The sequence below is a fragment of the Ostrinia nubilalis genome, chromosome 5, assembly GCF_963855985.1.
Source record: "Ostrinia nubilalis chromosome 5, ilOstNubi1.1, whole genome shotgun sequence".
NCBI lineage: Eukaryota > Metazoa > Arthropoda > Insecta > Lepidoptera > Crambidae > Ostrinia > Ostrinia nubilalis.
In genome coordinates, this window is record NC_087092.1 from 3,246,289 (window position 1) to 3,272,103 (window position 25,815).

At 42.6% G+C, this 25,815-nt stretch overlaps 4 protein-coding genes across 4 annotated transcripts in view; 2 read left to right on the plus strand and 2 right to left on the minus strand.

Annotated features, from left to right (window-relative positions):
- Window positions 1-14,556, minus strand: part of LOC135071687 (CD63 antigen-like) — a 62,157-nt gene extending 47,601 nt beyond the window's left edge. Inside the window, exons 1-2 of the mRNA XM_063965465.1 lie at window positions 14,473-14,556; window positions 14,201-14,232 (exon numbers count right to left, since the gene is read on the minus strand). The gene's annotated coding sequence lies outside the window, so the exon portion shown is untranslated. The remainder of the gene's footprint in view (window positions 1-14,200; window positions 14,233-14,472) is intronic.
- Window positions 138-6,020, minus strand: LOC135072117 (uncharacterized). Its single transcript, XM_063966071.1, has one exon. It carries the CDS (start codon window positions 6,018-6,020, stop codon window positions 138-140), a length of 5,883 nt encoding a protein of 1,960 aa, XP_063822141.1.
- Window positions 14,557-15,406: 850 nt separating the features above from the next.
- On the plus strand, window positions 15,407-18,839 carry LOC135071677 (tetraspanin-9-like). The gene is made up of 5 exons (XM_063965449.1): window positions 15,407-15,559; window positions 15,667-15,855; window positions 15,998-16,168; window positions 16,458-16,667; window positions 18,040-18,839. The coding sequence occupies exons 1-5, from the start codon at window positions 15,485-15,487 to the stop codon at window positions 18,109-18,111; spliced, it is 717 nt and encodes a 238-aa protein (XP_063821519.1). The 5' UTR covers window positions 15,407-15,484; the 3' UTR covers window positions 18,112-18,839.
- A 163-nt stretch (window positions 18,840-19,002) lies between these two features.
- Window positions 19,003-25,442, plus strand: LOC135071676 (CD63 antigen-like). The gene is made up of 5 exons (XM_063965448.1): window positions 19,003-19,325; window positions 19,401-19,589; window positions 20,986-21,156; window positions 24,529-24,774; window positions 25,263-25,442. Exons 1-5 carry the CDS (start codon window positions 19,263-19,265, stop codon window positions 25,329-25,331), a joined length of 738 nt encoding a protein of 245 aa, XP_063821518.1. The 5' UTR covers window positions 19,003-19,262; the 3' UTR covers window positions 25,332-25,442.
- Window positions 25,443-25,815: the final 373 nt, after the last annotated feature.

The window sequence follows — 25,815 nt, forward strand, 5'->3', positions numbered from 1 at the left end:
ATTTCTTTATACATTGCAGGGTCTATTATAAGCTACGAAACGAATACAAAATACATTTATTCATATTTACATCTATTACGAACGTTCTGTACATTCTCCCGCCGTGCGTCGTGGTGAAGCCTTGTAGCCGCGACGCATCACTCCGTGGGAAGAACGTTCGCAGGCTCTGCCGTCGACTGCAGCACCACCAGCTTCTTTGTAGGTCGCCGTAGTATGCCGCCCTTGGTCTGCACGTCCACTGCTCGCACGATGTCATCGGGGCCGGGGTACGTAGCCACGATTCTCCCCAGCGGCCAGGTGTTGCGAGGCAGCGTGTTGTCGGCGATCAGGACGACGTCACCCAGCTGGACTGCGGGGCCCTTCCCATGGGGCTCCCGCCGGTGCTGGAGCTCGGGCAGGTATTCTCGAAGCCATCTCGCCCAAAACATGTCGGCGAGGCGCTGCGCCGTCCGCCAACTCGCCTTGCCCAGGAGGTCTTGCGGGGAGGTCTCTCCCGCCGGTGGTGCGTGGGCTGGCCCCAACAGCAGGAAGTGGTTGGGGGTCAGCGTCTCCGGGTCTTGCGGGTCGACAGAGACGTGGGTGAGCGGACGGCTGTTCACCGTCATCTCAACCTCGGCGAGCAGGGTGGCGAGGGTCTCCTCGCTGGTCGGTCGGCTGTCCATCACGGCCGACAGGGCCGTCTTGACGGACCTCACTAAACGCTCCCACGCTCCGCCCATGAAAGGAGCGCCGGGAGGGATGAAGCGCCAGGTTATCCTCCGCTTGGCCGCTTCCTCTTCTGTCGCGTTGTCGATGGCGCGCCGGAGCTCTCTCTCGGCGCCGTGGAGGTTGGTCCCGTTGTCGGACCAGATGGTTCTGGGACAGCCTCGTCTCGCGACGAACCGCCGCAGTGCCATCACCGCGGAGTCGGTGGTGAGTGATGCCGCCATCTCAAGGTGGACCGCACGCGTCGTGAGACACGTGAACAGGGCCACGTAGGTCTTCTTGGTGGCTCTCCCCGCGGTGGTGAGCAGCGGCCCGAAGTAGTCGACGCCCGTGAAGGTGAAGGCGCGCTGATGGTGCGCGAGCCGACCGGCGGGATGGTCCCCGGTCGGGGGCGCAGGCGGCGCCCACCGTCGTCGGCGGCACGGCGTACACTGGTGCACGATGCTGCGTGCCGTCGGCCGAAGTCCCAGGATGTGGAACCTCTGCCGGCACTCGTTGATGGTGGCCTCCACACCCTGGTGGTGACCGCTGCGATGCACGTGCCCGATGTACAGCCTCGCGATGTGGTGACGGCCGTCTAGGACAGGCGGCCGCTTTACCGCCTCCGGGACGTCTTCGGCTGCAGCTATACGGGTTTTGATGGTCAATAACCCGTCAACCAACTCCACTGCGATCTTGAATAACTTGCTATCTCGATTGACGCGTCGATGCTGGGACAGACAGTGGATCTCTTCTCTGAAACTGTCTTCCTGGCACGCGCGCACTATTAAATCTTCAGCCCGGATGAGGAGCTCTGCCGGGAGGGCCACGAACTTGTCTTCAGTCTGCTTTACTTCTTTCTTGTGACCGCGCCCTCTGGTGTCTCGTGACTGCGGCTTCCTCCAGGTGGGGTCTGCCACCTTGTTGGCCCGCGTCCGTGCGTAAGCAGCCTGCTTCATGGACGGCCTGCATCTGTCAACAAATTGCAGGACGCGAGCGGTGGTTCGCACGAACCTCTCCCACCTGGAGAACCGGTCGCACTGCGGGATCACTTCTAGCAGCTTTGTGGCTCTCCTGTCTATCAAATTTGCTCTTTCCTCCCCGGTGTCTTGCTGAATCTTCCTTTCTTCGGTTGGCCAGGTCGCTGGGTCGTCCCGCAGAAAACTGGGCCCGTTGAACCATCGATGCTCACTGTCGAAGTCCCTGGGCACGTCGCGCGTTCCGTCGTCCGCGACGTTCATCTTGGTGGGCACCCAGCGCCATTCCTCTATCTTGGTGTTCTCTTCAATCTCTGCTATACGGTGCGCCACAAACGGTTTGTAGGACCGTGCGCCCGTTCGTAGCCACGTGAGGACCGTTCGGCTGTCCGTCCAGAACGTCCTTGTTGTCGGCTTTCGGTCGTGTTCTTCAAGGACGCAGCTCGCCATCCGCGTACCCATAACTGCGGCCTGCAGCTCCAGGCGGGGAATCGAGGTGGTCTTCAGCGGCGCGACCCGGCTTTTAGCCAGGACCAGTGTCGTGTGCGCCCGCCCGTCGTTGTCTTCCACCCGCCAGTAGAGGGCGGCGGCGTAGGCGGTCTCGCTGGCGTCGACGAATACGTGTAATTGCAGATTGTCGCCTTGAGTGAAGTGAGGGTAGCACCGGGGTATCTCGATGGCACGGAGGGCTTCCAATTGCTGGACCCATTTGGCCCACCTCTCCGCCAGGTCATCCTGTAGATGCTCGTCCCACGCGGTGCTCCGTCTCCAAATCTCTTGAAGTATTTGCTTCGCCTGGACTGTCACCGGCGACACGAGGCCCAGGGGGTCGAATAGGGACATGACCACCTGGAGGGCCTGTCTCTTGGTGGGTTTCCGGTGTAGGATGTCGTCGGGAAGTCGGCTCAGGTCCAAGTTGTACTTCAACGCGTCAGATGATGTCTTCCATATCATTCCTAGGACCTTTTCGTTCTTGGGGCCCAGGGAGCGCTCCTCGAGCGCCTGTTCCTCTTCCAGCTCCTGCAGCACCCGTGGCGAGTTGGAGATCCACTTGCGCAGATGGAAGTGCGCACGGCGATGGATGTCGCGTACTTGGGCGGCGATCTCGATGGCTGACTCTTCGTTCTCGAAGCTCTGGATGTAGTCGTCCATATAGTGGTTGTCTCTTACAGCTGCCGCGGCCTTTGGATATTGCGCATCGAACTCTTCTGCGTTTCTGTTTTTCACGTAAATTGCAGTAGCCGGTGAGGATGTGGCCCCGAAGATTAACGAGGTCATTCTGTATTCTTGGGGTGGAGCTGTCCTGTCGCACCCCCGCCAGAGGTACCGTAGAGCGTCCCGGTCCTCTGGGATGATCTTGACTTGAAGAAACATTTCTGCAATGTCCGCAGACACCGCTACCCGGTGCTGACGCATCTTCATCAGCACACCGGGTAGGGATTGCAGGAGGTCAGGCCCGGTGAGAAGTGCGTCGTTGAGCGCCATGCCCTTCGTTTTCGCCGCCGCGTCGTGCACCATCCTGATCTTTCCCGGCTTCTGAGGATTGAAGACCGGGAAGCAGGGCAGGTACCATCTCTTGTCACTGTCGCTATTGACGGGCGCGAGTTCTGCGTATCCCCTCTCCACCAGGGCCTCCATCTGCTCGATGACCTTGCCCTTGACCTCTGGGTCCTTTTCTATTTTCTTCTCGGTGGCCTCCAGCCTCCTGAGGGCGTATTCTCTATTCTCAGGCATCTTGATATCTTCGTTTTTCCATAATAACCCGGTTTGGAAGCGTCCGTCCATTAACCGTGTGGTTTTCTCTTTCAGTATTTTCAGTGCTCGGGCTTCGGGGTCGTTGTGAGGCAGCTTAGGGGCAATCGTCAAGGCCTCTAACGAGAAGAAGTGCTTGAGGTCCATGTTGAGGCGTTCCTCGCTCTCAATCTCTTGTGTAAAATGCACTCTGTGCCCGACGGTGCGACTGCACGCGCCGTGTAGCACCCAGCCGAGCGGTGTAAGCGAAGCGATAGGTTGGTGTCGCTTACCGATTCTCTGCTCCTGTGCGACGAGTAAGTGCCAGTTGTCCTGGCCGATCAATATTTGCGGCCGCGCACTATGTAGCACTACACTTTCTTGAATATCACTTAGATGTTCACATCTCACTATGTCTTCGAGTTTGACACTTTGCGGCGACAGCTTGAGATTCTGGATGGTGCGTGCTCGTATGCGGTGCTGCTTGCCCTGCCCGGACCGGTTCAGCGTGATGTTGAGCCTCCGGGACGCGGAGGTGTCCACCCGCGCACTCCCGATGGCCTCGATGTGTAGAGGTTCCCGCGGTCCGCGCAGGCCGGCTTGCTGCGCGAGATCTTCGTCAATAAGTGTCACCGTAGACCCGTCGTCGAGTAGTGCGTGCGTATCTATTCTCTTGCGCGGGCCGCGTATCTGCACAGGCACTATTTTCAGGAAGGCTTGCGTGCCCTTCCCTGTCCACGTCGAACCTACCACTTCACTCGGCTCCTCACTCCTCTTGGAGTAGTGGAGCGTTCTATGATGCACATTTTCACACCCTTCTATGTTGCACTTGATCACTTTGCAGTTATGTCCACGCGCGCGGAATCGTAAACACCGAAAACACAATCGCTTTTCTTTCGCTAAGTCCCAGCGCTGCGATGTGTTCGAGTCTCTCCACTTTGCACATCCCGCGACACTGTGTCCCGTAGCACTGCACAAAACGCACTTTCTGTTTATATCACTATTTTCACGATCACTATTTTGCCGCTCACTGTTCTGTCTTTCACTATTTCGCCGCTCACTGTTCTGGCGTTCACTATATTGCCGTTCACTTTCACTATTATAACGTTCACTATTCACTGCCTCGGACTGTTGGGCGTTGAACGTTTTGTGGTTTCTGCGATTCGCCGCCGGCTCCGAAACCCCTTCCGGCTGCGCGTACGGACCGCAGATCTCCGCTTCGTGGTTCAGGAAGCGCGCCAACTTTTCTATGTCGGCCTCGTCGGTGGGCTGTCCTGCGGCGAAGTCGTACCACCGGTACTTCATGGCAGGCGGCAGCTTCTCCATTGTCAACTTCGCTATCTCGGGGTTGAGTAGGTACCGCTGCTTCCCGATGGTCTTCAGTGTGGCGACTATGTTCGTGACCCTGCTCGCAAATATGCACAAGTCACGTGGGCTGTCGGCGAGGCGCGGCAAGCTTCTAATTTTCTCCATTTCTGCGACAGCTATGGCGTCCGGCCTCCCGAATCTTGCCTCCAAAATCTTCATCACGTCGCGTGGGTTAGAGTTGTATATCAACAAACTCTCGACGGCTTCTCTTGCTCTCGACTTGAGGCTTCTGCGCAGGCGGGTGAGGTTCTCCAAGTCCGTGAACCCGCTCTGCGTCTCGAAGTACGCGGCCTTGAATGAAAGCCACTCGTGATGCGACCCCCCGAAGTATGGCAGCTCTGCGAACATCTTGCTGTTGTTGTTGTGCTGTCCGGAGCGGGCGGCCTGCGCTATGGCGCTGGCCAGCTCCGACAGGTCTACTTGGTGGTGGAGCGGCGCGGGCGCGCCGGCTCCCGCCGGTGCCTGAGGGACTTCTATGGCTTGAGGCCTTCTATCTTCTATGTCCCCCAGCGGTGGCGGTGGCTCCGGCGCTCTGTGCGGCTCGCTGGCGATGGCCAGGGGCGGCTCGGTGGCGATGGGCATGGGCGGCACACTGGTATCCAACCAGTTGTTCACCCGTGCGTTGTGGTCCGCTTCCTCCATCACCGTGTCCACGTCCTCTTCTGAGTCGCTGTCTGCTTCCAGGGCGGCCACCTTGGCGGCCGCAAGCTTCACTTGCAGTCGCAGTAGCTCCTCCCTGGCTTCCAGTAACTTGCGGGTGCGCTTCGATTTCTTCGTCGTTGCCGTCGATCTCGGCGGCGCTGCTGTTGATCTCGCTGGCGCCGCGGGGCGCTCGAGCCGCGTCGGCCCCTGCTCCGCAGGGGGGGGCGACTCGGGCGACGATACTGGTCGGGTCCGTAGCTCAGCCTGGCGACGCTGCTCCTGCAGCGTTGGCTCTCCGGCTCCCGTTGCCGGCTGCGGCGGCCGCTGGTCTGTCCTCAGCGGCGGCTGCGCCGGCCCCAATGTTGACAGCGGCCGCTGGGCAGCTCTTCTCTGCTGCTCAGCCAGCGGCGGCTGCGCGGATGTGTGTGGCAGGGGCGCCTGCGTGCGCTCGCCCTGCCCCGGAGCGGCGCGCTGCACTGGCACGGTGCGCTGCGACGCCGTCGTCTCCGTCTGACTAGTCCCTTGTTCGTCCGCAACGGCAGTCGACATGGTGTACTCCGATGTACTCTCCGTGGCTCCGACTCTTGAACCTCCGCTGCGCGATCTTGTCACTGGCATTTTCTGTCTTCAATTCTTCCAAAGTTTCTTCAACAACCCGACGTAATCCGGCTCGAAGGACCAAAATGTGGGGTACGCCCCACGGGTTACTGGAGTTGCGCCTGGGAGTTGTTGAAGGCTCGAAGAAGAAGCGCCCGATGCAGAGATGTCGCCGTCTCTCTCTCGCCGGTGTTCACGTAGCGGGGTAGCGGGGAGGGGGTGTAGTGAAATAACAACCCCTTGTTTCTTGAGTGGGCTTGTACTGGCTGCTGTTGGCTTCTAGGGACTTCTTGTTTCTTAGTTGTTACTTCGTAGCTATCTTCAAGTGGACTGTGTTTTTGGCTCGGACCACCGCTATATTTGGGCCCACCATGCCACTCTCCACTAGTGACGCCTACGCATTAATCTAACGCCGTATCGCGTGCCTCCGTGCGACAAGGACGGAGCGAGTGCGAGCGAGACGCAATACGGTGTGAGCGAGGGCCGCTAGTGGGAGCGAGACAACAAATGTTTGCTTTTTCTCTCGAAAAGGCAATACCGTAAAGCGATTACGGCTCTATTTCCGATATGTCTGTCTCTGTCCTCCGTCGGAGGGTGAGTACCTATTTTCCTATCTTTTCTAACTACCTATTTTTCCTACCTATTTGTCCCTTTCTAAATGAAGCCAACACCAACAACAAGTTAATTTATTTTCATATCCAAATACAATTTACATGCTCAGAGTAAACGAATATCAAATTTATACAAAACAAATAACGATTAACTATACACAATTAGCAAATACAAAAAGACACGAGCAATAAAGACACGATATAAAATAAAGACAATAGAACACAGTACAAACAAAATGACTTAACACAATCTTACATGAATGTGAAGCTCAAGAAATACAACAAAACACTATATAATTCAAATGACAGATAAAGATAACAATTGCCTACTTTTCTGGCCTAGCTTATCTTTATTGCACAAACAACATACATCTCTGTGTCTATTTCTTACGCTATTTCTTTATACATTGCAGGGTCTATTATAAGCTACGAAACGAATACAAAATACATTTATTCATATTTACATCTATTACGAACGTTCTGTACAGTTTGTTTTGTGTCATGATTTTTAGAAAATATTGTTATTATTTTAGTGAATTTAAAAATATGTTAAGATTTTAGTATATTTTAAAAATAAAAAAGTGGCGACACTGTTAACAACTGCAATCTTGTATGGCAAGGAAGTGGTAATGTGGAGGGGATAGAGAGGCTTGTTGTAGGCCTAGAGCACACTCAGAATCATTACTCTGTTAGCTTCGATCGAACTCAGACTACTTGACGAATCTATGTCCGATAGCTGTTATAATAATTATTGTGAGTTGAATATTGAGTAATTGAAGTGTAAGTGTGTAACTGGAAATATACTCGAGTTTGGCTGGAATAACGTGGTTTCTTCTTATCTCAGAAGCGGGATAAGAACAGAACAAAAGGTATGTAACGCTCACTAATTTATCATTTATTTCTACGTTTGAAAATTATGAAACTATCTGACCCATTGAAAATTATAAATAACTTGAAAAAATCGAACTGCCTAAGGCGGGAATTGAACCCACGACCTTCCGCTTGCCGGGCGACTGCTCTTCCAACTGAGCTACTTAGACACTACATGAACCTGTCGAAATTTTCAAGTGTAATACGCTGTTACGGCCAGCGTTTGTTTCATCAATGTTGAGTATACCTACCCAATTTCCTTCCCGCCAATTCCCGCCTTAGGCAGTTCGATTTTTTCAAGTTATTTATAATTTTCAAATTAGTTTGAGATGCGACTCTTAACGCTAAAAATTAAATAACTATGTAAAAGAGCTGTTTCATCTTAACTGACAGTTAAATATTTGCAACAATATTTCTGTTAGATGTAGGGTAGGTATACTCAACATTGATGAAACAAACGCTGGCCGTAACAGCGTATTACACTTGAAAATTTCGACGGGTTCATGCAGTGTCTAAGTAGTTCAGTTGGAAGAGCAGTCGCCCGGCAAGCGGAAGGTCGTGGGTTCAATTCCCGCCTTAGGCAGTTCGATTTTTTCAAGTTATTTATAATTTTCAAATTAGTTTGAGATGCGACTCTTAACGCTAAAAATTAAATAACTATATCTGACCCATTTTTTATATTATTATGTTTGGCCAATTTTCAAAGTAAATTAACAGTAATTACTGTGTTATTCACTTTGCTAAGGATATTCTTTAGTTGTGCAAAAATGAAATTGTTCAAACGGCCAGGGTATCGGACACATAATACTTATGGTTCAGATTCCTTTTGACAGCCTTAAGCTTACGACGAAAGTACGCATTTTTTTTAAAAGTAATTTCTACTGCATGATGGCATTTTTAAATTAACTTGGTAATGTAATTGATTTAATGGTTTGATTTACGCGTTTAGATGCTGACAAATTTTGTTCTCTTCGTAAAAATATAGATTTAACTTTCCACGGAGCTTGAATTACCAATGATTTACAATTGAAATAACAAAGTATAGTGCTTTTTAGGGTTCCGTACCTCATAAGGAAAAAACGGAACCCTTATAGGATCACTTTGTTGTCCGTCCGTCCGTCTGTCAAGACCCTTTATCTCAAGAACGCGTGAACGTATCAAGCTGAAATTCACATGAAATACTCAGGTCTATTGTCCCTTTAAGCTGTGAAAATATCAAACTTCTAAGCCAAGCCAATCAAAAGATACAGCCGATTATGTCGATATTTTCAACAAATTTTCGACACTCGCAAAGGAATCAAAACCTACAGGATACTTCCCGTAAACTCAGAATCTTGAAATTTGGCATAAAGCATTGTCATATAATGCAAATATAGGAAAAATTGCGAAAATTTCATTTTTTTTAGTTATAACTATATAATATAATAAAAATATTTTAATAAAATGAAACTTACTACCTTATTTCTCACGAACGAATAAAGGTATCAAATTGAAATTTATACCAAATACCTAGATCTATTGTCCCTTTAAGAAGTAAAAAAATCAAACTTCTAAGTTAACGCGATCAAAAGATACAGCAGTTTATACCGACACCTTAGACGAATTTCCGTCACACGCTAGGGAATCAAAACCTACAAGGTACTTCCTGTGAACTCAGAATCTTGAAATTCGGCACGAAGCAACGTTATACAGTGTGAGTCACGTTAAAGTGTACATATGAAAATAGATGAAACTAGACCTATTTTTATCGACAAAAAAGTGGTCAAAAATTTTTTAAGATTTTTTTTTAAATTTTTATAGATTTTTTTTTCTTTCAAGTACTTATTGTAAAGAAAACGTAATAACTTTTAAACTAAGAGGTATATCCTGATAAAATAAAAACAGTAATAATGCTAAATAACAGACAATACTAAAAAATACATAAAATACTAAGAAAATGCCAACAAATAATAAAAAATGATACTTTTTGAAAAAAATCTGCTTAAAAATTCGTGTTTTTTTTGTTATTTGATAAATTTCTCCAAAAAATGCCCCTATAAAAGGTGGTTTTTATTACTTTAAATTATTCTCTATCGTATTACCTTTGTAAAACCAAAAATCGCATGTCTCTATCCCTATCACAACATTTGCTATGATCGTTTGAACTAAGCCTCTCCGGGCGCGCCATTCAACGCTTCGCTAACAACGAAACTGAAAATGGATCTAGATTTGTAATTTTGATAAAGACAAGTTAGATTTCAAGTAAAAACAAAAGATTTCGAAGTAAAATAAGCATTTTAGTTAATATTAAAATTGTCCCTACCTGTAGAGGAGAATAATGTGGTGGCAGGCCTTTGTTCAAACTATCATAGCAAATGTTGTGATAGGGATAGAGACATGCAATTTTTGGTTTTACAAAGATAATACGATAGAGAATAATACAAAACAATAAAAACCACCTGTTATAGGGGCATTTTTTGAAGAAATTTATCAAATAACCAAAAAAACACGAATTTTTAAGCAGATTTTTTTCAAAAAGTGTCATTTTTTATTATTTGTTGGCCTTTTTTGTGTATTTTATGTATTTTTTTAGTATTGCCTGTTATTTAGCATTATTACTGTTTTTATTTAATCAGGATATACCGCTTAGTTTAAAAGTTATTACGTTTTCTTTACAATACGTAATTGGAAGAAAAAAAATTCTATAAAAAATTAAAAAAAAATCTCAAAAATTTTTTGACCTCTTTTTTGTCGATAAAAATAGGTCTAGTTTCATCTATTTTCATATGTACACTTTAACGTGACTCACACTGTATAGTACAGATAAAGGAAAAATTGCGAAAATGATAAATTTGAAGTTATATAAAATTTAAAATATTATTTTTGCTTACATGACATAAAATATTTTTTTAATAATTATAAACTTACTACCTACCCTTTTTCACATGAACGCGTAGAGATATTAAAGTTGAAATTCATATCAAACACTTCTTAAATCTAATTGCCTCTAAACTGTGAGAAATTCTAAATCAACGCAAAAATTCAAAACGCTGAGGTAGGTACCTACCTATAATGCAAATATAGGAAAAATAAATAAATAAAAAATAATCATACCGCATATTTTGAAATTCGCCACTACTCGCAACGGAATCAAGTAAGTAATTTGATTTAATCTATATATATAAAAATGAAACCCGTTTCGCGTTGTCACGGCATCACGTGTGAACGGCTGAACCGATTTCGATAATTCTTTTTTTTAAATGTTTGTGGAAGTCCAAGGATGGTTCTTACGGAAAAAAATATTAAGAAAATCTCTACGCTAAGGCGGTACGAAGTTCGCCGGGTCAGCTAGTACGTCATAAATTGTAAACCGCTACGTTTGTACGGCGGAACCCTCGGTGTGCGAGCCCGACTCGCACTTGGCCGGTTTTTTTATTTGGATGGTCTACGTATACTTAGGTATTTAGTATACTGATATCAATTGAAATTATTGCTAGATTGAGTGGACTATGTATGTTCACTGGACGAGGTAGGGGGCAGTGTATGTTAGGTCACTGGATTTTTGAGTGGGTATGTTTCCCGCTGGATTTATGAGTGGGTATGTTTCCCGCTGGATTTTTGAGTGGGTATGTTTCCCGCTGAATTTATGAGTGGGTATGTTTCCCGCTGGATTTTTGAGTGGGTATGTTTCCCGCTGGATTTATGAGTGGGTATGTTTCCCGCTGGATTTATGAGTGGGTATGTTTCCCGCTGGATTTATGAGTGGGTATGTTTCCCGCTGGATTTTTGAGTGGGTATGTTTCCCGCTGGATTTTTGAGTGGGTATGTTTCCCGCTGGATTTTTGAGTGGGTATGTTTCCCGCTGGATTTTTGAGTGGGTATGTTTCCCGCTGGATTTTTGAGTGGGTATGATTCCCGCTGGATTTCTGAGTGACCTGCATACATTTGTCGGACATTTTGAGTAAGCTAGGTTTGCTTACTGGATAAAGCTATAATGTTTGTTAATTAAATAGGCTATTTTACTAGATCAAATGAAATACCAATAATTTCAAGATTTTATTTAATAGAAAAGCTACATACAATATGATCAAATAATATTTTAAATAATTTTAAACTTTAATACTTCATTATGATATTAGATTGATCATGCCATTTTACATGCAGTCTGGAACGGTTTATGTCGATGAATTGTTATAAATTACAGAAACAAATGACATCTGATGACGAACACGGTACACCACGGAGGACGCCGCCTGGTTTGCTTCCGAAGCGGCATGGACGAGTAAAGAAGTCTAAGCGGAGAAGGAGTCCTTCTTCTTCTTCCACGTCGAGCAGCGAACCTGTACCTAGGAAGATGCGTAAGTGTCACATTTCCACTAAAAATGTTTTAAAACTATTGGCTGGCTATAAGGGAGATAGGACTTCGCAATCATTCAACAGTAACGTGAACAATGTTTTACCAGATTTTGATCCCGCAAACAGGAATCAAACCATTGAATGTTGGCTAAGGAAGGTCAACGAATGCGCCACAATTTATGGGTGGAATGAAAAACAAATTGTTCATTTCTCCTTACAAAAATTGGCTGGTTTAGCAAAAAAATGGTTTGAGTCCTTACCTACAGTAGTCTTCACTTGGGATGAGTGGCAGGCAAAACTCCGAAAGGCATTCCCTAGTGAGGAAAATTATGGACGCCTTTTGGAGGAGATGCTTAGCCGTACTTCTAGAAATGATGAAAGTCTGCGCGAGTATTTTTTTGATAAGTTGTGCTTGTTAAATAGATGCGAAATTAATGGCAAAAAGGCTGTGGACTGCATCATTTATGGTATAATGGATAGATCAATTCGTAATGGTGCTCAAGCTTTAAATAGTTCCGAACCTGAAGACTTACTAAATTTTCTTTGTTCACAAAAGCCACAACCGTTTGTAGACAACAAAATGAAAAATCAACCTGTTCAGACAAGGGCCAACCCCAGTACTAGTTCAAACTTCAACGGTCAAAGCTCTACATCTGACTCTATTATTTGCTACAACTGTCGATCTAGCGGTCATCCATATTATAAATGTACAAAAACAATACAGAAATGCAAACGGTGTAACAGAATTGGTCATGATAATGAGAATTGTAGACTTACACCCCTTATTACCCCTTTAAATTCAAATTCTGCACCAGTCGCTTCGGAAGTTCGTGGGTCCTTATAAAGTAACAGAGATATTTGGGAATGATTGGTACAGAATTGCAGACGTTTATGGATTTACCAAAAGAGGTAAACCATAATAATAGCGTTATAGCCGCCGATAGAGTTAGACCCTGGATTCACGTTAAAGCCCTAGAAGTACATAATACAGATAGATAGTAATTATAGCAAGCGTAGTGGTGATTATGAATAACCATTAAATTATTATTTTTTTTAAGTAGAAAATTATATTTTTAAATTATAAAGCAGTATAAAATTCATATAAAAAAATGTGCATGCCAAGTGTATTTGAATTACTCATATAAGTAATACATTTACAGAAAAAAATGTTGGTATTATATTTCCATCCTATTGATTTATGAAATTCATTGATATAATAAATATTATGTTGAAACTCTATTGATTGAATTAATGCATATTGATAATAATATATTTACGCTCTATTGTTTTAGGAAATGTATAATGAATTTAATCAGTAGCTAATCTAAGCGAATGTCATGATTAACATTATCAAAATGTGTACTAAATTACTATTTACACAATTAAGTTAATGAGATTTAACTATGTATAATAATTATACCACTAAGGAATGAATGTACCGGTATTGATTTATTTCATTTATTTGATCAAATCCACTAACTATGTTTAGTTATTGTTTTAAGTGTGCGTCGGGAGACAGCACAATATCAGATGGCCGAATGTCATGATTTTTAGAAAATATTGTTATTATTTTAGTGAATTTAAAAATATGTTAAGATTTTAGTATATTTTAAAAATAAAAAAGTGGCGACACTGTTAACAACTGCAATCTTGTATGGCAAGGAAGTGGTAATGTGGAGGGGATAGAGAGGCTTGTTGTAGGCCTAGAGCACACTCAGAATCATTACTCTGTTAGCTTCGATCGAACTCAGACTACTTGACGAATCTATGTCCGATAGCTGTTATAATAATTATTGTGAGTTGAATATTGAGTAATTGAAGTGTAAGTGTGTAACTGGAAATATACTCGAGTTTGGCTGGAATAACGTGGTTTCTTCTTATCTGTGAAATCAATGTACATTAATTATTATGTACATTTTAGAGATTAAATAGAAAAAAACGTGTTTTTAACACAGTAAAACAACATTATTATCATAAACGAAAATATGTATTGATCATCAACCATCATTATCGTCATCATAATCAACTTGGATTATAAAATTGGCATCTTGTTAAATTGGTTATTTTATGAAGCTAAGATTTTATTAACAAAAGGATTTTCATAAAAAAGGTTTGTAACCCATGGATTATTGGCCAGGGAGTCCAGTAATAGAAAAATAATTTCCCAATTTTTTTTGTAACTTCAAAAATATGATAATAAAAATTCAAATAACCATTTTGAAATGATCAGTACATTTTTAAGCCTTAGTTTTTCAAGTGAAACCTTAAATTCAAGAAAGGATTATTTTTTAATTTGTGAAAATGCTCTCCATTCTTAGTGGGAATGTTTCAATGTTAGCAACACTTCTGAAATGTCAAAATTCCGTCGAATTAAAAATCAGAGTATAGTTTATTTTACTTTATTAAAATCCTGGGACCTAAAAAGAATAGAAACTTTTAACACCTTTCTTCAGAACAGCAGGTAAGATTGAGTACATGCCAGCCAACGCGCTATTGTTTGTTGTAAACATAGATTTGCGTCTGGCGGCACGTTCTACGCACTTGCTTTACAAAGAGTTACTGTGATCCATTTAACAACTGGGTCTGTTATTGGTCGAAAAATAATTACCTACAACTAAAAATTTACAAACAGTGAAGCGGGAATTAAATACACTTACCGCCAAATATTATCTCTAAAATTCGAGTATGCGGAACAACACAACAACGTACGTCCTCCAACAGCTGCGGAAAATAACTGAGTTCCCAGTTCCCAGTGTGACGGTTATAAAACTACTAAAAACAACAGCGCTCAGTGTTGCTAGTAGAAGTTGCGTTCGTTTCGTTTCGTTTCGTTTTCAGCCAAATGACGTCCACTGCTGGACAAAGGCCTCCCCCAAGGTTTTCCACAATGAACGGTCCTGCGTTGCGTATTATTTTTAAATAGTAGTTTCTAAAATCAACTTAGGTACCTGCCTCCCATTGTTCTTTTCCACTATGAATCTGAAGAGTTTGTATTTTTCGTTGAATGAACACGCTACTGGCCGATTTGAAAAAATATTTTTGTTGGATAGCCCATTATTGTCAAGAAATCTGGAAGGCCACTACCACGCTCTACCATGCTACGAGCGAGACAACCAATAGGAGCAGAGTATCAATGAAAAATGTTACGAAACTTACGAATACTGGAAAAATAATATTCAAACGATTTTTACTCATACGAAGTCGCGGGCACAGCTATCTAATATTTGAGGAAAGATTTGAAATTTTGTATGTTTTTAACGAATAAACTCGAAAATTGCTGGACGGATTTCATTTTTTTAATAGCATATCTTGGAGCCTTGCTATATTGTATGTACGTAAGATGGTCTTAAACGTCAATAGGAAGTTTCTTAATTTATAACATATACCTACATAACTACGTAACCTACCTACTGAATGCAAGTTGTTACTTAGGGAAGATACGGTACCCCACTTGTGCATGATAAGTAGTAAGCACCCACCTATGCATCATCATATCATGTACATAAAACATTGTAAAAACTATGTTGTTTTTCTTTGGAAGATCTAACGTTTGCATGAAGTAGATTAGATCGATATGTCATGATATCGAAGATATGAACTCTACCAGAGATAAGTCATCTCAATTTTCAGTTTGCCTGATGTGCCGACGAAAATAGTCACTTGACCAATATGTTTAAACTAAGAGTACCAAAGTTTTTGAAATCTGTGCGATATTGTTTAGCAGGTGTAAATGTGTTATTTCTGGTAAGAAGAAGCTCTACCTTAGTGAATTAGTGAAACAGATGGTGCTTATTGAAACTGGTTTACACTTGTGGCTAAAAAGAAAATGAATTAAGATGTGATTTTTACAGCTCACTGGTTTGATGCTCCTGGCATTAGGTATAGCAGTGCTGCTGGTATACCAAGAATATGAAGAGTTCATAACGCAGCGGTTCTTTTCGTTGCCAAGCTTCGTGATTGCTACAGGCGCAATCATTCTCGTTACCTCTGTTCTCGGCTTCTATTGCGCTTATTCGGAACAGTTTTACTTCATTCTTGTGGTTAGTATGTAATTTATGAAACATCTGAAAAATAATTAACTTCAGTTTCATAAACTGCAATTACGACGATCTGTGACATATTTAAATTGCCCACAAAATAATATCAGGAGTTCAGTGTTCTCAAAATACATTTTTGTTTCAGTACGTAAGTCTGACTTTGGTTATTCTGGTGTTCGAAATGGCAATAGTAATAACAAGCTTTGGGCTAAGGAATGACGCATCATCAGAAATCAGGACGACGATGCTTAGTTCTTTGCAGCAGTATGAAAACCGGCGGGAGGTGGCCATTTTGTGGGATAATTTGCAAATAGGGGTGAGTTGTACAACTACGAAAGAGGTCAAAAGTTAAGTTTTTTAAACAAACTGAAATGATCTCAAAAGTTTATGAATGAATTGAGTCGTTACATTTGAGCAGCAGAATGACTATCCTACTCCTCCATTGTCCAATGAGTGTTATTTATTCTATTACACCTTCTTAGTAGATTATGAAACGGACTTCAATCCGTTGTTTATAAGTACGTTAAATAAGTCCCCAGTAATAACGTGTTCTATGATTAGGATTGTTACCAAGCGCATATTAATTTGCTTTCCACTTCTTAAAGTTTGAATGCTGTGGCGTCGCCGGGCGCCATGATTGGCCACAAAACCGCCTGCCCGTGAGCTGCTGCCTCATCGATTTCGGAACCATCTCGCCCTTCGAGTGTACCACCAACAACGCGTATATGACGGGCTGCGCTAGCGTACTGGGCGAGTGGCTCAGCCACAACGCGCACGTCATGGCTTACATCGCGCTGCCTGTTATGGTGATACAGGTCAAGTATTTATAAAAACTTTATAATATCAATGTCTATTGGCCAAGAGATTACTTCGGACAAAAGATGACACACGTTTAGAAACAACTCCGTTCTTTGTAGGGTAGGCGCACCAAGCTAAAACAAGGTTTGTAGTGGGTAGGCCCACCCTTCTGGTAGGAAGAGCCCTACACACAGTCCACTAGCTGCTCCCACGACTGGTGGGTAGGTAGGCAATTTCACACATCTTCCTGACGGTTACATACTTCGGTTCTGTTAGAAATCAGGTAGGCAATTCGTTGGACTACGAGTTCTGCCATGGAATAATGGTGTAAGTAAGCCTCTTTCAGTAGTTCCAAGCCATGAAGTCCTACTTTTTGTATGTGAGAATGAAGATGAATGAAGTTTCATGAAAAGTTCACGAAGTAGAGTCACAAATGTTAAGATGTTGTCTTAGTTAGGGGCAGCTGTGTTTTTGACTACTTGATAGCTCAAAAAGTGTCCGACTTAAATGTAAATTATGCCTTTTGTATTGTAATCAAGGCTGCTGTTCAGCTGTTGCTAGGAACATTGAAGATAGCACACGGCCTCGTTGACTAAAGTTGTTAGATGGAATTCCTGCCTAGTTCCTTTAATGATATCACCATCCTCAACATGCTTTGCAGTTTGCAGTATTTCCGTTTGTTGCTAATATTGGAATGCACCCTACAAAGGCCAAGAAAATTTTAATTTAAGGATACCTACCTAAGTAATAAGTAAGTATACAGTTATAAAATGAGCCGGGGGACTTAGCGGCTAGTGGTAAGTATTCGACTCTGAGGTTGCGGGTAGGAGGCCTGGGTAGAGCAAATCTATTAATGTGATGAGTTAGTATGTTAATCTCTCTAGGTAGGTGCCTTCGTGTGTTAAATATAAACGTATGTATAAAGGTGCAACTTCGCCTTAGCTGTGGCAACTGTAGCCGAGCCCACATAACAGGCCAGACGACGTGTCATCGCGACACCATTGGTTTTTATGAAATATTAGCATCTGTTGCTAGCGACAGCGTCTGAAAGGTACTTATTTCATAGAAATTTACAGAAAGTAGTGTATCTCAGCGACACTTCTGCTGCTGCTGTGTAGAGTCTGCTATGAACTTGCACAATTGGCCTTTTATAATTTGTTCAGAATCGCTAAAATCAAGTGGCAGTGGGCGGGGCACATAGCTCGCAGAGCTGATGGCCGCTGCCTGGGGCAGAAAAGTTCTTGAGTGGTGACCACGAGCCGAAAGACCTAGTGTGGGCAGGCCTCCCACTAGGTGAAAACCTTGGGGGAGGCCTTTGTCCATCAGTGGACGTCATTCGGCTGAAACGAACGAACGAATTTGATCTCATAATAAAATGTGAATTCGCAGGTACTCATAGTGTCGGCGTCTGGCTGGTTAGCATACCGGTCCAAGTTCGAAGAGGTAGAGCTCGAATCATGAAGAGACCATGAAAGCACGTTAAATTAAGTTGATATAAGAGCATGTGTGCCCGAATGTGTAAATAATTAAGTTTGAAGTTAACTTTTTGAAAACAATGTATGTTTTTTGGGACAGTGCAAAATATGCAAAATTGATAGTTACATCCCTGAAATGGAAATGGAGATTAGATGTATTCTAGTTTGAAATAGAAATTAGTTTTAAACACCATTATACGAGTACGTGAAGCAATGTCATTAATTATTCATGCGTTGTTAAGTTGGCTAATTAGGTAGTTTAAGAAAAATTATACGCTAGTTATCTTAATTGTCCACTACATTACCGAGACCTTGGTTAAAGCCAAGGTTTGAAGGTAAACCTGGAAATGTGGGTATAGTTTAAAAGGTTGACTAAACTCATATGTTTATCTAAAATTTAAGGGAGATACAGCAGGTGTGCTCTATTTCTTATAGGTACCGCCTAACCTTATTTTTGGGACATCCTGTATAAAGAAAATAATTATGAAGTTGAACAAACTGGTATCTACTCGTATAAGTATTATTGTATAGATACGCAATGATAAGGACTTAGATAAAAAATAAAGAATCACTACTTTGTTCATTTACTCGTAATTACAAAATTACAAGAATAATAGAGAAATAGACAGTTCAATGTAGAGATAACAACTTATGTGAGATGATATTTGTATTTTTAAAATATATTTTTGTTAATAAAGAAAAATTGTTAGATTTCTTTGTAGTTTCACTTATTTCCTTCATAATCCATTCTTATTTTAATAAAATTTCCAAACATGAGACAGATTTCCGATACTTTGAAAGTATAGTTTGATAAGAGGATAATAGATACGCGTAGTTGATAGCAGGTACCTGCAATGATAACAGCACCTGCGCAATACCACTTTCGTTCAGTTAATATTCCAATGGCAAATATAAAAACGAATCTGCCTAATAATATCTGTGCTAGATATTTTGCCGATCGATTTGAGGTGAAATTGACGTGAATCACACGACAGGAGCCTCGAGAGATAAATCCGCTTGTTTTCCTTATCAAGATTAATGCACAGCGATAAAAATATCTAAAGCTAAAACTATACGTTGTTAACATTTGAGCGAGAACGCTCGGCTCGCTCCGCACGGTGAAACAATAAAATCAAAATGCTATCGAAAATATTTACAACTGTGAAATACACGTTAGTGACAATAAATTTTCTGTTTCTGGTAAGTCGTTTGTGTAGTGTGCGTTTGAGTTTCATATATGGCGGTTTAGTCATGTGGCTGTGACGGTGTTTTCAGATAACAGGCATCATTATACTCGCCGTTGGCAGTTCAGTACAAAGTGCTTACAATGGATACCACGAGCTGCTGTCTGAGAGATTCTTCTCTCTGCCTGCTTTCTGCATCGCGACAGGAGTCATCATATTCATCATCGCCTTCTTCGGATTCTATGGCGCCTTCAAAGAGAACTACCTGATGATCATGGCGGTAAGTCAGTTATGAAAAGTATATGCTTTTGGCATGAGAACTATTCTGATTCGATTCGGTCCCAGACACCGTCCTATTTATGTCTTTGACGAAATGTCAGTTATCTATTTTAAATAATTGTAGGTACACTTACTATTTGTTCTGTTATCAAATGATAAAGCAATGTGGCAAATTAGTATCTCCGTTTTGATCTAATGAGAATTATTGTTGCAGAGTGTTTTCATGAAAGTGTTCTGATGACACAGACCGGTGATATGATAAGCTAGTAAAAAATATTGATAGGGTTTCAAACATGATACCTAATGTCTATAGACACTGCGGCATCTTGCATTGCAATAATTAGACTAGGTACTTAGATACCTATTAAAAATACATCATATTTTAAATATATCGCAACTCTAGCATAACTAACCGCATGTAGTTACGATCACACGTTAGTTTAATCTTTTGTAGGCCACTGTATCTTAGTAGGACCAATACAAATAACTCTCATTGACGGTCATGCAAACTGCAAGATATTTCCGTCTCTAGAACGTACTAGGAGTTACTAATACTACTACTTAAGTACTTAGGTACCCAAGATAAAGGAAAACTAAATTAAAATATCAGAAATCAAACAATATTCCTAAATCTAGAGTCTTAAGATAAAAATGACGAAATAATGATCTTCCTTATTATGTAAACTGTTGACCTTTACATGATCGTAAACATGCTCTTTTAAACCTTTGACGTAACATACAGTTTAGTACACAGTAAACAGAAACAGATTTTCCCATAATTTTAGCGTTTATGAGTACCTATTGTAAGTCATGCAAAGTACTGCACATAGTCGACTAGACAGATATCTACTATCACGTTTTCATATTTAAAAACAAGACTATAAAACCATGACTTGTGTCCTTGCATTAGTTTTATTTTAAACAACCTGTATGGAATTTGCATTCACGTTCTCGAGAATGCAAATTCTTGTTAATTTGAGGAAATTTAGTTGAAATACATTTACTTTTTTCTAAATTTCAACATCCAAACGTATTCGAATACATAAAATCAAGTTCCATTTTTGTTAACTGTACTGAACAAATTGAGAAAATACTGTGATCATAGGAATACCAACTTTAAACAGGAAATTAGAGTACCTAGACTCTATTTTCTGCTTCGCCCAAAGCTTGAGTGAGAACGAATGCCCCAAGACGATGTAAAAATGTGAAAAAACGTTTTAATTTATCTAGTCTTTAAATATTTAGCAGTATAACACGTGATCCATGCGTGCTTAAATGGATATACAAAAAATATTCCGTTAGTCATCGTTTTACGAAACTACGACTAATATTATCTTTATAGAGCTTTAAAGAGTTACATTTTCAACAAAAACTAATGATGGTTTTAAATTACCCAGTTCGCCGGAGCAATGGTGTGCATGTTCATATTCCAACTGTCGGCGTGCATCGCCGGGTACGCTCTGAAGGGCAACGCGGAGGCGCTGGTGCAAAAACAGCTGTACGAGACCATGCAGCTGTATACGCACGATGTGGTGGTCACCAGGTTGTGGGACGAGGTCCAAGAAGACGTGAGTGTTTCATCATCATCATCATTTCAGCCATAGGACGTCCACTGCTGAACATAGGCCTCCCCCAATGATTTCCACAATGGCCGGTATGTGGCGGCGTGCATCCAGCGCCTTCCCGCTACCTCTATGAGGTCGTCGGTCCAGCTTGTGGGTGGACGTGAGTGTTTGACAGACGGAAGAGGCGGTAGGAACAGCTGTTCGAGACCATGCAGCTGTATACACACGATGTGGTGGTCACCAGGTTGTGGGACGAGGTCCAGGAAGACGTGAGTATTCGCCACGTTCCTATTCAAATTCTATGTGATCCCTGGTAGCAACATAGAGGCGGTAGAAACAGCTGTACGAGACCATGCAGCTGTATACGCACGATGTGGTGGTCACCAGGCTCTGGGACGAGGTCCAGGAAGACGTGAGTATTCGCCATGTTCCTATTCAAATTCTATGTGATCCCTGGTAGCAACATAGAGGCGGTATAAACAGCTGTTCGAGACCATGCAGCTGTATACAGGGTGGAATTTTGTAATGCCACCTGGAGGGAAAGTACTCTTAATACTGCAGATAGAAAATTTTACTTAAAGAAAACATTCCTTTATTTTTGAAAAGAAAGAGAACTGCATTCATAGATTTTCGAAAATTTTTCGAAAATTCACTACCATACCATACAATTTTCTGTACATGATTAAAATAATTTAACCCTTTACGGCGCTCAATTGCAGTTCTGCATCATACCACTTGAACTCATAGAATCTTTCAAACAGTAACAAAAATACCTTATAACGTAGTGCGGCATATCTGCAGCAAAGCACCCTTACGAGTTAGTTAACTCTGTTTGTGCTAGATGGCGCTATTTTATTTATGTGATCACCTAAAGTGAGAAACTTGTAAAATCCGGTTTGTTTTGTTCGGTGGTGATTTTGATTCTTTGTTTTTCTTGTGTTAATGAAAATAATGATCTGAAATTGGTGTGGAGTGAGGGTAAGTTATTGGTTTTCAATAATTTGATTTAAGTGTAAAGCAGCTAAAAGGATAACCTAGAGGAACATCAGTTGAACAGGTTTCAAATTATGATGGCGTTGGTATATCCTTGGTAGCTTGGAGAGTTAATAAGATTGTGAATCGGGTATCCAGCATTGCTGGCAAGAACCTCACATCCGTAGTAAAGTAGAGTTGACAAGTCACAAAAGAAACATTACTGTAGAGGGGCCTTTTATAGTAGCAGAATATTATCATCACATGGGAGGACCTGATAGACCGCGTAATGGTACATTATAAGATTAAACTGCGTAGTAAACATTGACACATAAACCTCTCTTACCCCCTACTTTTTGGTACGATTTTACACCATGATGCACTTCTGCAACACCATGTTTTTTTCAAAAATAAATACTTTTTTTTCAAGTGTGTTTTTTTAAACTATTTTTCCCGTCTTCTATATACCTCATACGACCTGTTTTTGATATAAAAATAATAAAATACGTTCTTGCGCCGTAAAGGGTTAAGATTTTATGGATTTCCTTTCATTTGATTTATCAAGTTTGTTAGAGAGATTTCATCCTTATACTTGACCCTAACGATCGATGCAATAAAAATACAGGGTGTAATTTTTAACAGATTTTAGTTGGTTCGATTCCCGGGTGTGGCAAGCAAATTTTTGGAAATCTTTGAATGCAGTTCTATTTCTTTTCAAAAATAAAGGAATGTTTTCTTTGAGATTTTTTTTCTATTTACAATATTAAGAGTACTTTCCCTCCAGGTGGCATTACAAAATTCCACCCTGTATACACGACGTCGTGGTCACCAGGCTCTGGGACGAGGTCCAGGAAGACGTGAGTATTCGCCATGTTCCTATTCAAATTCTATGTGATCCCTGGTAGCAACATAGAGGCGGTATAAACAGCTGTTCGAGACTATGCAGCTGTATATACACGACGTCGTGGTCACCAGGCTCTGGGACGAGGTCCAGGAAGACGTGAGTATTCGCCATGTTCCTATTCAAATTCTATATATGTGATCTCTGGTAGCAACATAGAGGCGGTATAAACAGTTGTTAGAGACCATGCAGCTGTATACGCACGATATGGTGGTCATCAGGCTGTGGGACGAGTTCCAGGAAGACGTGAGTATTTGCTATGTTCCTATTCAAATTCTATGCGATCCCTGGTAGCAACATAGAGGCGGTAGAAACAGCTGTACGAGACCATGCAGCTGTATACGCACGATGTGGTGGTCACCAGGCTCTGGGACGAGGTACAGGAAGACGTGAGTGTTTCATCATCATCATCATTTCAGCCATAGGACGTCCACTACTGAACATAGGCCTCCCCCAATGATTTCCACAATGGCTGGTTTGTGGCGGCGTGCATCCAGCGCTTTCCCGCTACCTCTATGAGGCCGTCAGTCCACTTTGTGGGTGGACGTGAGTGTGTGCCAGGCGGAAGAGGCGGTATGAACAGCTGTTCGAGACCATGCAGCTGTATACACACGACGACGTGGTCACCAAGCTTTGGGACGAGGTCCAGGAAGACGTGAGTATTCGCCATGTTCCTATTCCAATTCGACGTGATTCCTGGTATGAGCTCAAGAGCAAAAGGAGGCTGTAGAAACAGCTGTTCGAGACATATAGCTCTATACGCATGACGTGGTGGTCATCAGGCTGTGGGACGAGGTCCAGGAAGACGTGAGTATTGGAAGTATGATGGAGTGTGGCCATGTCCTTATTCCAAGAGGACGGGATACCTGGTGGGAACTCAAGAGCGACACAGAGACGGTAGAAGCAGCTGTTTAAGACCATGCAGCTCTATTCGTATGACGTGGTAGTCATCAGGCTGTGGGACGAGATCCAGGAAGACGTGAGTATTGGGAGTAAGCCGGAAAGTGGCTTGTTCCTATCCCAAGTCGACGTGATGCCTGGTAGGGGCTCAAGAGCAATAAGAAGGCTGTAGAAGCAGCTGTTTAAGAACATGCAGCTCTTCACGCATAAAGTGGTGGTCACCCGGTTTTGGGACAAGGTCCAGGAAGACGTGAGTATTCGCCATGTTCTTATTCCAATTCAGCTCAAGAGCAATAAGAGGACTGTAGAAGCAGCTGTTCGAGACCATGCAACTGCACACGCACGACTTGGTGGTCACCAGGCTGTGGGACACGGCCCAGAATGACGTGACTGTGAAAGCGCTTTTTAAAAGCCTACTTATAAAACACAATAAAAAAATAATCCCAAAAAATAAAAAAACTAATTGGGTACCTAACATAAATACATGCACATGCCGTATCTTCCAACACGGAATTTTTTAAACATGTCAAAGTTAAATATTTGCGTATTATCTTAAGTACTTACCTAATTTTACTCCAACTCTTCTTTTCCACATGTTTCAGTTCTCATGTTGCGGTGTGAACAACGCAAGCGACTGGCTCGCACCGCTCGGGACCGCGAATACGGACCAGGGTCTTCCCCTCAGCTGTTGTCAGTTTCCCTTCGGGACCATCACGGTGTTCAACTGCACAATGGCGACTCCCGCGCCGACGCTCCGCACCGAAGGCTGCTCAACTGCTTTCGGCGCGTGGGTGCAGTCCCATGCTGGTTCTATAGGCATAGCTGGCATCTTTCTGGTCCTTCTACAGGTGGGTCTGAGAATAGACAGATTTTGGTTATATTTAATAAGTATCAGCAGCTTATTTAGGGGAAGAAGAATATCATCTGACCTACTCTACGCTTTTGATTCAAGGTTTAACTGTGGTCGGCAATTGTTATGAATAATTTAAGGCTAACGGCTAACAGTAACAATTACCGAAACGAAAAGACAACTTTTTTTGGAAAGATTAGGCACTTTACATGTAGAGTCGCAGACTTCTTTTTTTACCGTGCAGCGGTGAAATTGGAACTTGAAACAATAATAAGTGCTGAATTGGATCAATTGTGCGCCCTAAAATGCGATATCGTAATATTTATAGAAAATCAGGTTGAGCTCGCAATTCCTAATTTAACTAGAACAAAAGTATTCGACGAAATAAATCCAGAGTCCACTTTCTTGGACTTTAGGAGGCAATAGTAGTCACTATGCATTGCCTAGTATAATCAAATTCATTAACATAAAATTATTGTTTTTCAGGCATTAGCGGTGGTTGGAGCTGTATGGCTAGCCAAGATGTCACGGGAGGAGCATGGAGCATATCCTTAAAGAGAGGAAGAGAAGCATTTAGACGTTACTTAATTTATCTTTGTTCGTTCTTAGTGTAAGAATATTGTTATGATGTACGAGGAATAAAGTCCTAAATATGTTGTGTTCAAATTAATTTGTACTTTTTAAAAGGCATGATACTGGCTTTCTGGCCACTACTCTATTTTGGTCATCATTCACGTAAAATTGAAACACGAGCTTTTATAGGACTCTACATAAAGGACACGGTTTATATTAGTAGAAAGATCCAAATATCATGATAGAACTTATCAGATATGAAGAAATGAGAATAGCAAGCTAGGCCTCTAAGTCCGGTGGACTGATGACCTAGTAAAGATAAGACGAAAAGCTAGACGAGCCGCTCACTAGGCTGTTTATGGCGTTATAACTAAGAAAAGGCCTACTTTTAATATTGAATCAGTTATTGAATGGGCCATGCCCAAGCCAGATTTTAGTTTTCAACCGACTTCAAAAAAGGAGGAGG